Source organism: Oryza brachyantha, chromosome 3 (assembly GCF_000231095.2).
Source record: "Oryza brachyantha chromosome 3, ObraRS2, whole genome shotgun sequence".
In the NCBI taxonomy this organism is placed as follows: Eukaryota; Viridiplantae; Streptophyta; class Magnoliopsida; order Poales; family Poaceae; genus Oryza; species Oryza brachyantha.
In genome coordinates this window covers 25,840,679-25,854,759 of record NC_023165.2, presented here as the reverse complement: position 1 = coordinate 25,854,759, position 14,081 = coordinate 25,840,679, and the positions used below count along the sequence as shown (strand labels likewise).

At 45.1% G+C, this 14,081-nt stretch overlaps 2 protein-coding genes and 2 pseudogenes across 2 annotated transcripts; 1 reads left to right on the top strand and 3 right to left on the bottom strand.

Moving 5' to 3' along the window:
• Nucleotides 1-660: 660 nt before the first annotated feature.
• On the bottom strand, nucleotides 661-1,821 carry LOC102721439 (isoflavone 3'-hydroxylase-like). Its single transcript, XM_040522547.1, has 2 exons — nucleotides 1,345-1,821; nucleotides 661-1,224 (listed from the first exon to the last, which is right to left on the bottom strand). The coding sequence occupies exons 1-2, from the start codon at nucleotides 1,819-1,821 to the stop codon at nucleotides 1,192-1,194; spliced, it is 510 nt and encodes a 169-aa protein (XP_040378481.1). The 3' UTR covers nucleotides 661-1,191.
• A 1,171-nt stretch (nucleotides 1,822-2,992) lies between these two features.
• On the top strand, nucleotides 2,993-5,223 carry LOC102721154 (cytochrome P450 81Q32-like). The gene is made up of 2 exons (XM_040522618.1): nucleotides 2,993-3,976; nucleotides 4,495-5,223. Exons 1-2 carry the CDS (start codon nucleotides 3,041-3,043, stop codon nucleotides 5,110-5,112), a joined length of 1,554 nt encoding a protein of 517 aa, XP_040378552.1. The 5' UTR covers nucleotides 2,993-3,040; the 3' UTR covers nucleotides 5,113-5,223.
• A 3,582-nt stretch (nucleotides 5,224-8,805) lies between these two features.
• LOC102706178 lies at nucleotides 8,806-11,344 on the bottom strand (annotated as a pseudogene).
• A 1,624-nt stretch (nucleotides 11,345-12,968) lies between these two features.
• LOC107303808 lies at nucleotides 12,969-13,940 on the bottom strand (annotated as a pseudogene).
• Between the last annotated feature and the right edge of the window lie 141 nt (nucleotides 13,941-14,081).

Here is a 14,081-nt window from a genome sequence, read left to right as displayed (position 1 = left end):
GGAAAAGATTCATTCTTGAACTAAGTTTTACTATGGATTCAAGAGAAGAGTCATAGCGAGGTGGAGATTTAGGGGAATCTCACTCGTACAAATATCACGAGGATTAGAACATAAAAAAATATAAGATTTTTTCCTAACTTCTTCTTCAATGTAGTTTAGCACGCAAATCCATATACTTTATAGCCTTATTCAACATATGTACGAGTACAAGTACCGAACACTTCCTAAAGCAAACATCTTGCTAGCGCTCCCTACATCATGTCATCATACATGCACATATCACAGCGCTATCAACCATACATAATCTTGATGACCTAACCCCAAGTGTTGTCCTGGAGATCCTGGCTATGCCAAAATATTCAGAAAAGCTCACGAAGAACACCCCGAACGGCCTCGCGCGGTTTGAACATGGCCTCCAACGGGGTCATCTTGGGCATGGAAAGCCCCCCACCGTCAGCCATATCGACCTCCACTCTATCGACTCTCTCCCAATTCATGCTGACTCCGCATTTTACTAGTGTTAGAACTTAATCTATACCGTTGATTTATTATTATCGAACGGCTATGACTAAATTATACTACCAACAGGTATAGTAAAAATTTGAAGGGTAATATCGTTCTTTTTATTGCGATCTTTATTGCAAAAAAACATAATTACAAAATAATATTAATTAAGTAATTAACAAAGTACAATAATACTTTTTTTTACTGGTAGTATGTACCGAAGAGTTGCCCTCGAAGCATTGGATCAGTGTTCCTAGCACCAACCCAACCGTTCACAATGCCAATGTCTCCCCGGGACACTTCCGCAGTTCCTCCTCCCCATCCCAAATGGCAACACGAGCAACCCATCGGACTCGCCATTCTCGAACCTCTCTGTCCTGATTGAACCTCTCCGGCTCCACCCAAACCGCCGGGTCCCTGTGAATCGCAACCCCGTCGACGAGCAGCATGGTTCCGCTCGAGATGTGGTAGCCGCCGATGCTGCAATCCGCGGATGACTCGTGAGGTAGCAGCAATGGTACGTACCGTGGGGTGGAGACGGAACGTCTCGCTGATGATGTATTGGAGATAGGAGACGAGGCACGTCGTCTGCTGTGATCAACCGAGAGTTTCCAACGAATTAGTCTATTTCAGCTCGTGCTTTGTTGAGTGTGTCTGGATGGTTCAGTAGAAGCGACACTGCCCATTCTATTGTGGTTGATGTAGTCTCTGTTCCATACTCTTCAGAAAAGGTGAACACGTGAATTATATTATGTAGTTTGTAAAAATAATGATCCGGATGAACATTATTTACTTGGAAAATATGAACATGAAATGGAGAAATTTAGTAGTGGTTCTCACTGCACAAAGTTTCGTGATCACGCTATCCGTGTAGACGTCTGGATCTGTCTTCTGCAGAGTGAGCAACAGAGAAATCATGCTCCTTTTCTCGCCATGGCTGCGGCTGTCGTCGTCGTCGTCTAACCTCTGCCGCTCCGCGTCAATGAGCCGACGGATGAATGCGTTCCTCCTGTTCACCGCGGCCAGGATCTTGCGCTGCACGCCGAACACGTCGAACCACCGGAGCGCCGGCAAGTAGTCCCACCGGTTGGCCGCGCCGAGCAGCGGGTTGAGCTCGTCGAGGACATGCTTGTACTCCTGCGCCTCCACGGACATGTCCGTGTCCGCGTCCGCCTCGGGCCGCGTGGTCTTGGTCTGAGCTATGCCTTCCATGAGGACGCTGAGGGAGAGCTCGAACAGCCTCCGCTTCAGATGGACGCGCGCGACGCCACCGGGGGCGGCGGCGGCGGCGGCGGCGCGGTACATCCTCCGCGCCATGGCGAGCGCCTCGCCGGAGATGACGCCGGACATGCTGCCGACGCGGTGAGCGGAGAGGAACTGCACCGTGGCAATCCGGCGGAGGTTGCGCCAGTACGGACCCAAGTTGGAGCTGCCTACCGAAGTGTCGTTGAAGGACACGGGCAGCTCGGATGGAGTTATTTGCTATCATGAACGAGGTTCGTTAAAATAGTATTCTTGTCGTGGGCTTAGCTAAAATAGTACTTCTAAATTTTTTTATAAAAATAGTATTTCCTATTTTATGACATAACATGAGTTTAAATTAACTTTTACAGCAAATATTTAATTAGAAAAATATCATCAAATGGCACAAATAATAAAAATCACGTCTCACGCAACAAACAATATATTTTGCTAAAATAATAAGGCACGTGCAGATCGGATAGCTGCATGTGAGATTGGATGATAGATTAGTGCGTCTCCGGTTAAGTCTATCGAGTGCGTGTGCCCTCGTTAGATTTTTATGATTTGATATACTTAGATGTAACATGTCATTTTGTTTTGCTGCCTGTTAAAGGGTTGGAGAGTCCGTGAAAGCACACAACAGATCATTCGCACCCGCACCCGCACCGTACCGAAGGGCTCGGCCGAGAATCACGGGCTGACTCGACGCCTCTCAACCTCGAGGCGACCAAAAGTACGGGCCTTTAGCCCATAGAGCCCAACCAAACGGCCTTCTCCGAGAGCATTCTCTCCTAGTCTCCTTTTCTACGTCTCTTGCTAATTTGTAGGCTATTGGCCTGTTTAGAAAAGCTTTCGATTATAAGAAGTAATTGTTTTGTAGACAGTTTTTGATAATCTGGAAAGTTTCTAAATCCAGCTTTTTTAACTTTTGGATTCTTAGTTCATTTTTCAAATTTTTCTCAGAAGCTACGAACCGTTTGAGACAGCTTCTAGCGGAAGCAGCTGAGAAAAACTCCCTAAACCGGGACTATAGCGGGCCTAGCGGCCACGGCGCAGAGCCGCTGACTCGACGACGTAGCAAGTAACACTAGTCGCTCTATCATTAGCAAGAGATGCGTGTGCCTGCTGGATTGCTCCGCAAGATCTGATCCGTTTCGCGCGCCTACCTTCCTTCTAGAAGCGCAGGAGCTGGAGCTCGATCGGTCGGTATAAATGGCGGCGCCATGCGGGAGTCGCACCACCACAGACAAGGATAGCAAGCAAGCGTGTGTGAGCTCGCTCGGATCAGCTAGCTATGGATAACGTAGCCATCGCCATCCTCTCCATCGCCATCCTCTTCTTGCTCCACTACTGCCTGGTGGGCCGCGGCGGTGATGGCGGGAGCGGGGGCAAGGCGGCGCGGCTGCCACCGGGGCCGCCGGCCGTCCCGGTGCTGGGACACCTCCACCTCGTCAAGAAGCCGATGCACGTCACCATGTCCCGCCTCGCCGAGCGGTACGGGCCGGTGTTCTCTCTGCGCCTCGGGTCTCGCCGCGCGGTGGTGGTCTCGTCGCCGGAGTGCGCCAGGGAGTGCTTCACCGAGCACGACGTGACCTTCGCCAACCGGCCCCGGTTCGAGTCTCGGCTGCTGATTTCGTTCAACGGCGCCGCGCTCATCGCGTCCAGCTACGGCGCGCACTGGCGCAACCTGCGCCGGATCGTCGCCGTCCATCTGCTCTCCGCGCACCGCGTCAGCCTCATGTCGGGGCTCATCGCCGGCGAGGTGCGCGCCATGGTGCGGCGGATGTACCGCGCCGCCGCGGCGTCCCCAGGCGGCGCCGCGAAGATCCAGCTGAAGCGGAGGCTGTTCGAGCTCTCCCTCAGCGTGCTCATGGAGACCATCGCCCAGACCAAGGCGACCCGCCCCGAGACGGACCCGGACACGGACATGTCCGTGGAAGCGCAGGAGTTCAAACAGGTCGTCGACGAGATCATCCCGCACCTCGGCGCGGCCAACCTGTGGGACTACCTGCCGGCTCTGCGGTGGTTCGACGTGTTCGGTGTCAAGAACAAGATCCTCGCCGCAGTAAGCCGGAGAGACGCGTTCCTTCGCCGTCTGATCGACGCGGAGCGGCGGAGGCTGTACGACGGCAACGAAAGCGAGAAGAAAAGCATGATTGCCGTGCTGCTCACTCTGCAGAAGACTGAGCCAGAGATCTACACTGACAATATGATCACGGCTCTTTGTGCGGTGAGTTCTTCGTCTGACGTTTACCATCGTTTTCACTTTTTGTGAATTGTGAGGACTGAATTCACTGATTGGTACACAGTACAACTTATCCATCTGCCGATTGATTGCCTTCATCTATTTGACTATTTCTTGATGCAATACTATATACTAGTATTTTTTTTATCTGAAGAACCATCAATAATTGATGGGCATGGTGCACCATTTCCGTTTCACTGTCCGTGCAACTTTCTTACTTTCTAAAACACCTATTTAGTAACCCTTTTACTGTATTATCGTTTGTCATCATAATCACAAGTTTTCAACTATCACTAGCAAGCTAGATTATTCAGCATGCAAGTCATTGTCAATTGGGGCTGGAGATTACCGTAGTATCACTGACTGTTGTCGGATGCCACACATAATTTTTTCTCTTTCCAATTTTTTTCCTCAAAAAGTCACCATACTATTGGGACTATTACATGACTCATACCACAAAAAAAAAAAACTAATTTACGATCTCTTTTTCTCTCATCATGCAGAACCTGTTCGGGGCAGGAACAGAGACAACCTCAACGACAACAGAATGGGCCATGTCACTGCTGCTGAACCACCCCGAGACGCTAAAGAAGGCACAGGCAGAGATCGACGCATCCGTCGGCAGCTCCCGCCTGATCGCCGCCGACGACGTGCCGCGCCTCGCCTACCTCCAGTGCGTCGTCAGGGAGACGCTCCGCCTGTGCCCCGCCGCGCCGATGCTCCTCCCCCACGAGTCGTCCGCCGACTGCGAGGTCGGCGGCTACAACGTGCCCCGCGGCACGATGCTGCTCGTCAACGCGTACGCCGTCCACCGCGACCCGGCGGCGTGGGAAGAGCCGGAGAGGTTCTGGCCGGAGAGGTTCGAAGGCGGCGGGTGCGACGCGCTGCTCCTGATGCCGTTCGGGATGGGGAGGCGGCGTTGCCCCGGCGAGACGCTGGCCCTGCGCACGGTGGAACTGGTGCTGGGAACGCTGATCCAGTGCTTCGACTGGGACACAGTCGGCGGCGCGAAGGTCGACATGGCTGAAGGCGGCGGGCCCACCATGCCGAAGCTCGTGCCTTTGGAGGCCATGTGTAGGCCTCGGGATGCCATGGGTGGTGTTCTTCAGGGGCTCCTATAAATGTTCTGACGTTGTTAGCATATTCGGGATGAACGCATGTAAAAACTATATTAAACTACTAGGGCTTTTTACCGTACATTAACTTGAGATATCAAAAGTTTTAGTGTATAATTTCGGTAGTACCTAAAAATATTAAATTTTTACGTGATACCTCGAGATACTATTTTAAAAATAATAAAAACCGATAAAACTATGTCGCAATAAACTTCTCATGCTATTGGAATATAAATTACACATATTTTGGGGAGGAGTGCTAGGGCTGCGTTCTTTCCTCTTTCTTCCTAACTCTGATTGTCTCGTTTTTCACATACATGTTTCTCGAACTACTAAAAGATATATTTTTTTACGAAAATTCTTTATAGGAAGGTTACTTTAAAAATCATATTAATCTATTTTACAGTTTTTATAATTATTAATTAATTAATTATGTATTAATATATTACAATATTTTCTGTGTGAGATATTGTATGGTAAGCCGAACGCGGCCTAGGAGTATAGGGAGAGAATGGCTTTCGCTAGTATTCGCTCTTTGAGAGGTGTGCTTTACCGAGTGATCAGCTTGTATCCATGTGGAATAATCCTGTATAAAGTATAATTATACACGCATGTATTTCGGTTTCATAATATTACTTGGGTGGTGCCCTTGTGTACTTATTGAAATACTAAAACAGTCAACAGAGGAGAACAAATTAACCACGCCCTTGTAATCGCTTTTGTAGCCGGTAATAGGCGTAGTTCAGAAGAGTGATATATATTTATTTGTGTGCAAAGACTATTTTCAGCACCTTCTACACGTCAAATGCTACTAAACCGTTTCTTTTAGCGAAGTAAACCGGTTCATTTTCCCCCTTGTTTGGAAGCAGACAACAGAAATATAGCCCACCTTGTCTTGTTTAGTTTGCAAAAAAAACATTTGCAAAAACATCCCATCAAATCTTTAGACACACATTTGAAGTATTAAACGTAGTTTAATTATAAAACAAATTTCAGATTCCGTCTGGAAACCGCGAGACGAATCTTTTGAGTATAATTAATTCGTCATTAGCACATGTTGGTTATTGTAGCACTTATGGCTAATCACGTTCTAATTAGGCTTAAAATATTCGTCTCACGATTTACTCCATAACTGTGTAATTAGCTTTAATGTTCATATATATTTAATGGTTCACTTAGATGCTCAAAGGTTTAATACGATGATTTTAGAAAAAAAAATTAGGAATTCGGCCTGGAAAACTCTGACGCCATGGCCCACAGGCCCAGCCCGCCGATTCCAATCGTTTAGCCTACTTTGCACGCATTGAGGGGTTCTGAAATGAAAATTCCCCCAGATTTCATTCCCAATTTTCTTGCACACAAGGGACAGATCCAACGTGTGAGGCTTGGGCTTACTCCAGCTCCCTCTTCTTCCCCTCCTCTTCTCTCACACTTATTTTCTACGGGGAGATTCAGCGTGTAGGAGGGCTAGAGCCCCCACGTTGAATCTGTCCCTGCTTGCACAGATTACTTGTTGATCCAGTAAACACACATATTTCTGAGCAACCAATTTGTTGAAAGGATGGGCTCTGGTTATTTGTTAAGCACAGTTAGAGAGTGTAGGGCACAACCCATATCAGTCAACATTTGGTCGAATCGCTTAGAGCAAAGCCAACAACTCATGTATCCCATCATCCATATTGAAAATAGATGATATAAAAGAAAAAATAGGTATCCTATCATGCAAAAATAGATGGTTATCCAAATTAGAGAGATGTCATCTAAATTTGGATGTTCTCTCTCCTCTGTGCATATTTAGCATTCAATTACGAGGTGAGAGAGTAATATCAACATAAGAGGGGGTGGCTGCAAAATATTAATAAAATAAATACATATTTTAACATTCAATTACAAGATGAGAGAGTAATATCAATATGAGAGTGGGTGGCTGTAAAATATTAATAAAATAAATATAGATGATGGTGTAATGGATGGAGAATCATTTTTAGATGGGTATCCAAATGGCCATATAGATAATCACATATACATGAGCTGTTAGATTTGCTCTTAGTTGGTAACTTGGCGTTGCATGCATCCGTGGTCCGTGAAAGAGGGAAATTTTACCATCTTTAAAAGTATCAGTACATATTATAAATATATTTTCTAGTGTAAAATCTAATATCTTTAATTTGACGTGTAGAAGGTGCTGAAATAGTTTTTGTTCAAAAATACATATATATCACTCCTCTAAACTACGCCAATTACCGGCTACAAAAGCGATTACAAGGGCATGGTAAATTTTTTGTTCTCCTCTATCGACTGTTTTAATATTTCAATAAGCATATCACACAAGTAATATGAAACCGAAATGCATGGCGATATAATTATAGTTTCTACAGGATTGTTCCACTTGAATACAAACGGATCCCTCACCAGAGCACATCTCTCAGAGCATTCCTAACCCATAACACTATATATTCCATAAACTCCCCATTATCAAGAAACTAGTACTAGACACTACTCTTCCAATGCAAACACCACTATTCCATACTTTAATTTAATGCTACTTATCTCACATGATATCTTGGATGTTATGCAGAAAACATGTCTCATGCAAAACATGGTTTTATTCTCTTTCCTCATTTATTCACTTGCCACGTCATTTTTTATCCTAGATAGCAACTTATTTAATGTTATGGGCACCTTCCTAGTCATTGGATTAGGAATGCCCTCAAAGAGCTAATACTAGCGAAGTCATTCTCTTCGTACTCTTCTACAAAATATGTGTAATTTACAATTTCAATAACACGAGAAGTTTATTACGACATAGTTTTATGAGCTTTTTTACCATCAGAATTTTACATTATTTTTTTAACTCAAGTTATTTGTTAGGAATAATGGATCAAGAGACATGATTTAATGTAGAAAAATCCCTCTGCGATAGAGAGAAAAAAAACACGGGAGACAATCCACTAACAACAGTATGAGATTACAGGTACAAGGGTGGCCTATGTATAGTACTAGTACTATTATTAGGATTAGTATTACAATTAGACTAGAACTTGTATGTATAAGGCATAATCTAACATTACTTTTTAAGAATAGTAAAAGGTCCTACTTTATATAGTTTGGTTCAACCTGAAAACACTAGCAACGCCAAAACACCTACGATGTGTTTGCTTCGTAGATTAGGTGGGAGGGGTTGAATCCATCCCTGTTTTGTATTGTAGGATAAGTTAGTTCTATTTTATGTTTGGTTGAAGAGATGAGTTGGACCATGTTTTTTTTTTTTGGTTGAAGGGATGAGATGTGATAGAACGAACCCATCACTTGTTTGGTTCAAGAGATGAATGTGGAATGGTTGTATCTGATTACCTCTCCACAATGAGTGGGTGAGGTTATCTCCCATATTCAAAATAATATATTGAATAATAGGATTAATATGTGAATAATTTAAAGTAATTAAATGCGTAGTTATACATTTAAAATATTTTAAATAATTTTAATAAAATAAAATGGACTTTTCACAATAAATATTATATATGCACATGCAGTGCAACAAACTTGATCTCAATTTGTGTTTCATCATAAATAAATTCACTGGTTAAACAACATCAAATGATACATCAGCAAACAATATAAACACTGGCATCGTCGAACCGTTCTAGGATAAATCCATCCACTGTTTTGGTGAGATAATTTAGATCTGGACCTAAGAGAAATATTTCTATTCTGAGTCCAATCATATCATTTATCCACCAACTAAACAGAATTAGAGATAGATTGAATCCTAACCCATCTCACCCCTCGAACCGACTTAAAAACACCACCCATGACATCCCGAGGCCTACACATGGCCTCCAAAGGCACGAGCTTCGGCATGGTGGGCCCGCCGCCTTCAGCCATGTCGACCTTCGCGCCGCCGACTGTGTCCCAGTCGAAGCACTGGATCAGCGTCCCCAGCACCAGCTCCACCGTGCGCAGGGCCAGCGTCTCGCCGGGGCACCGCCGCCTCCCCATCCCGAACGGCATCAGGAGCAGCGCGTCGCACCCGCCACCTTCGAACCTCTCCGGCATGAACCTCTCCGGCTCCTCCCACGCCGCCGGGTCGCGGTGGACGGCGTACGCGTTGACGAGCAGCATCGTGCCGCGGGGCACATTGTAGCCGCCGACCTTGCAGTCGGCGGACGACAAGTGGGGCATGAGCATCGGCACGGCGGGGCACAGGCGGAGCGTCTCCCTGACGACGCACTGGAGGTGGGCGAGGCGCGGCACGTTGTCGGCGGCGATCAGGCGGGAGCTGCGGACGGATGCGTCGATCTCTGCCTGTGGCTTCTTGAGCGTCTCGGGGTGGTTCAGCAGCAGTGACATGGCCCATTCTGTTGTCGTCGAGGTTATCTCTGTTCCTGCCGTGAACATGCTCTGCATGATGAGAGAAAAGAGATTGTAAATTAGATTTTTTTTTGTGGGATGGGTCATGTAATAGTCCCAATAGTATGGTGACTTTGTGAGGAAAAATTTGCATCCGACAACAGTTAGTGATACTACGGTAATCTCCAGTCCCAATTGACAATGACTTGCATGCTGAATAATCTAGCTTGCTATTGATAGTTGAAAACTTGTGATTATGATGGCAAACGATAATACCATAAAAGGGTTACTAAATAGGTGTTTTAGAAAGTAAGAAAGTTGCACGGACAGTGAAACGGAAATGGCGCACCATCAGTTATTGATAGTTCTTCGGATAAAAAATTACTATAACATCCGTCCTAAAATAAATTCATATATTTATTTTTAGATATAATATTCTGACTTATTATCTTATTTGAATTTTTTTTGTGAATAATATTTTTATTGTTACTAGATGATAAAATATAAATAATACTTTATTTGTGACTAATTTTTAAAATAAGATAAATGGTCACGAAAAATAAAGTTATTATAGGACAGAGGTAGTACTATCTAAGTATTGCATCAAGAAATAGTCAAATAGACGAAGGCAATCAATCAGCAAATGAATAAGTTCCACCCCTTCATTTTATAATGTAAAATGTTTAACTTTTTTGCTTATAATGTTTAATTATTTGTCTTATTTAAAAAAAATTAGAAATATCATTTATTTTGCTTGTGACTTGCTTTATTAGTAAAAAAACTTTAAACATAACTTATCATCTTTTATATTTATACTAAATTTTTGAATAAGTCAAATGACAACGTTGCATCTAAAAAGTGGTAGCTCTGTGTACCAATCAGTGAATTCAGTCCTCACAAAATGTGAAAGCGATGGTAAACGTTAGACGAAGAACTCACCGCACAAAGAGCCGTGATCATCTTGTCAGTGTAGATCTCTGGCTCAGTCTTCTGCAGAGTGAGCAGCACGGCAATCATGCTCTTCTTCTCGCTCTCGCTCTCGTTGCCGTCGTCCAGCCTCCGCCGCTCCGCGTCGATCAGACGACGAAGGGTCTCTCCGGCTTACTGCGGCGAGGATCTTGTTCTTGACGCCGAACACGTCGAACCACCGCAGAGCCGGCAGGTAGTCCCACAGGTTGGCCGCGCTGAGGTGCGGGATGATCTCGTCGAGGATCTGCTTGAACTCCTGCGCTTCCACGGACATGTCCGTGTCCGGGTCCGTCTCGGGGCGGGTCGCCTTGGTCTGGGCGATGGTCTCCATGAGCACGCTGAGGGAGAGCTCGAACAGCCTCCGCTTCAGCTGGATCTTCGCGGCGCCGCCTGGGGACGCCGCGGCGGCGCGGTACATCCGCCGCACCATGGCGCGCACCTCGCCGGCGATGAGCCCCGACATGAGGCTGACGCGGTGCGCGGAGAGCAGATGGACGGCGACGATCCGGCGCAGGTTGCGCCAGTGCGCGCCGTAGCTGGACGAGACGAGCGCCGCGCCGTTGAACGTAACCAGCAGCTGAGAGTCGAACCGGGGCCGGTTGGCGAAGGTCACGTCGTGCTCGGTGAAGCACTCACTGGCGCACTCCGGCGACGAGACCACCACCGCGCGGCGAGAACACCGGCCCGTAGCGCTCGGCGAGGCGGGACATGGTGACGTGCATCGGCTTCTTGACGAGGTGGAGGTGCCCCAGCACCGGGACGGCCGGCGGCCCCGGCGGCATCCGCGCCGCCTTGCTCCCGCCATCGCCGCCTTGGCCCACCAGGCAGTAGTGGATCAAGAAGAGGATGGCGATGGAGAAGATGGCAATGGCTGCGTTATCCATAGCTGGCTGATCCATCCAAGCTCACTCACGCTTGCTTGCTCGCTATCCGTTTCTGTGGTGGTGTGACTCTCGCATGGCGCCGGCATTTATACCGACCGATCGAGCTCCAGCTCCTGTGCTTCTAGAAGGAAGAAAGCTAGGCGCGCGAAACGGATCAGATCTTGCGGAGCAATCCAGCACGCACACACATCTCTTGCAGACGCCATCGTTGACGCCTGCATCCGGAGGCGATCGCTCGCTGCTTGTACGGGTCTCGTTGCACCTGCGTCGCGAAGTTGGCGAGATTGGCAGGTTGCGAGTAGGCAAGCAGGAAGACGGAAGCAGGAAGTGGGTGAAAATTTTTTATTTTTTAAACATTTTTAATAAATAATTTTATTACTAAACCTTCAGAAAAAATATTTTCACCTATGAATCTTTTGGCCACGCCATCAAAATTGGCGTGACGAAACGGATTGCCACATCATTGTCATGCCGATCAGACGGCGTGGCAGCGTTGTCTTGCCACGTCACCTATACTAGAGTGGTCAAAAGGTTCAGTTTTGAAAAAAATTTGTCCAGTGGTTTAGTAATAAAAATACTTGCTAAAAGGGTTTATTTAATAAAAAAATTTTGAATTGGGTTGTCTGCTTCCGCGTGCGTGAGGGCGAGCGGGAGTGGAAAGAGCGGTTGGGGATCGAGATCACCAAATTTGCCACGATTCGCCCTCATCTCTAGGGATGAAAATGGATCGAATATAGTTGAAAACTAGCTCTATCATCCGTTTTCATATTCTTTTTCAGAATCGAAATCGGAATCGGAAACTCGGATTTGAAAATGTAATTGAATATTATCGAACACAGATATGGAATAAATATAAATCGAAACGAATGTAGTGACAAATATTGATCAGAACATAAAAACCTATTAAACTAAGCTTCATATATCATTGAAAAAATATAACTTGTTATTATTTAATATAAGTATGTAATTTATCAATATTTTCAAATCTTATTCGGTCTCCACTCTCTCGAATCTTATTCGGTCAAGACTGCTCTATTATTGCCGTCAACCCGTAGCTGGCAATGGAGGGAAGGTCACTCGAGCACATATTGCAAACAGATAAGAAGGTCGGGAATTTTTAGGATTGTGTTTTGAAATTTTATTCGAATTTATTTCAGCAAATATGTTTACTTTGTACAAGATTGTTGCATATAGAGTCCAAACTGATCATGTACCAAAGCACATGTTTAATTGGACATTTAGTAGTAGTTTACAATCAAAATATCGTTGACTATGCATAGGATTGATGACTTGACCCTATCTTGCAGACCCCAGGCTTCCAACAGCACCAAAATACTCAGAAGAACTTATGAAATATGAAGAACATCAGCCATGGCACTACGTGGTTTGCACATGGCCTCCAATCGAACAATCCTGAACACCCCCCCCTCCAACCTTCAGTCGTATCGATCTCCGTGCTATTAACTACTCCCTCTATTTCATAATATAAGATGTTTGATATTTTTACTTATCTTATTTAAAAAAATTATGGAAATATCATTTATTTTGTTTATGATTTGTTTTATTATCAAAAGAACTTTAAGCACAACTTATCATTTTTATATTAGTATAAAAATTTTAAATAAAATAAATGATCGTAAAAAAATCAAACATCTTACGTTAAAGATGTAGTATTTCCCAGTCGCAATGGATCAGTGTGCCCAACACCAACGTAACTGTTCGCAAGGCCAGTGTCTCCCCATCCTGAATGACGTCATGATCAATCCATCGCATGTGCCACCTTCAAACCTTGCTGGCATATACATCTCTGGTTCCTCCCAAATAGTCGGCTCCCTATGAATGGCGACCACATTGCAAAGCAACATCGTTTCGCTCAAGATGTTGTAGCCACCAGCATTGCAATCCATAGATGATTCATGAGGTAGTATCGGGGGTAGTGCAGGGTATAGGCGAAGCGTCTCCCTGATGATGCATTGGAGATAGCTAAGACGTGGCATATCATCCGCGGTGATCACCCGGTAGTTTTCGACAAATGAGTGTATTTCAACTTGAGCTTTCTTGAGTGTCTCGGGATGGTTCAGTACAAGTGACGTTGCCCTTGCCCATTCTACCGTGGTTGATGTAAGATGCGTTCGGTGAGGGTTAGTAATTCGGTGCAGAAACGTAATAAAGTATATGATTAATTAATTATTAATTATATAAAATATAAAATAGAGTAATATGATTTTTTTAAAACAACATTTCTATAAAAAAAATTTTTATAAAAATATACGGTTTAGCAGCTCGGGAAGGTGCGTACAAAAAATAAGGGATTTTGGATCCGTAAGGGGGAGGAAGAACGCGGCCGTAGTCTCAGTTCCAGCACTGACAAGCTCTTCACAAAACGAGAAAAGAAGGGCAAATTAGATTGTGTAGTTTGTAAGAAAAATCCAAATGAGCATTATTTTACGGGAACCATATGAAGAGAAAAAAATGGATGATTTAATAGTAGTACTTCTCACTGTACAAAGCCCTGATCACAGTATCCGTGTAGACGTCGAGTTCTGTCTTCTGAAGAGCAAGCAACACGGAAATCATGCTCTTTTGCTCACCATCACCATCGCCCTCGCTATGCGAGAGCACGAACAGCATCGCTAGTTTGGTCATGGACACACACATACAACAACCAAAAAAACACAGTTTCTCTGTTGCAAGACAATTTGCAATTTTTTTGTCATTTCCAGCCAATTTGGAGATAAAATATATAAGATGACTAAAATGACATTGGCACCA

Coding starts and splice junctions, on each gene's coding strand:
- LOC102721439 (XM_040522547.1), bottom strand. CDS start 1,821: ATGGCGCGGAGGATGTACCGCGCCGCCGCCGCCGCCGCCGCCCCCGGT. Junction 1,225..1,344: donor TGATCACGAAACTTTGTGCA/GTGAGAACCACT, acceptor CCTTTTCTGAAG/AGTATGGAACAGAGACTACA.
- LOC102721154 (XM_040522618.1), top strand. CDS start 3,041: ATGGATAACGTAGCCATCGCCATCCTCTCCATCGCCATCCTCTTCTTG. Junction 3,977..4,494: donor TGATCACGGCTCTTTGTGCG/GTGAGTTCTTCG, acceptor CTCATCATGCAG/AACCTGTTCGGGGCAGGAAC.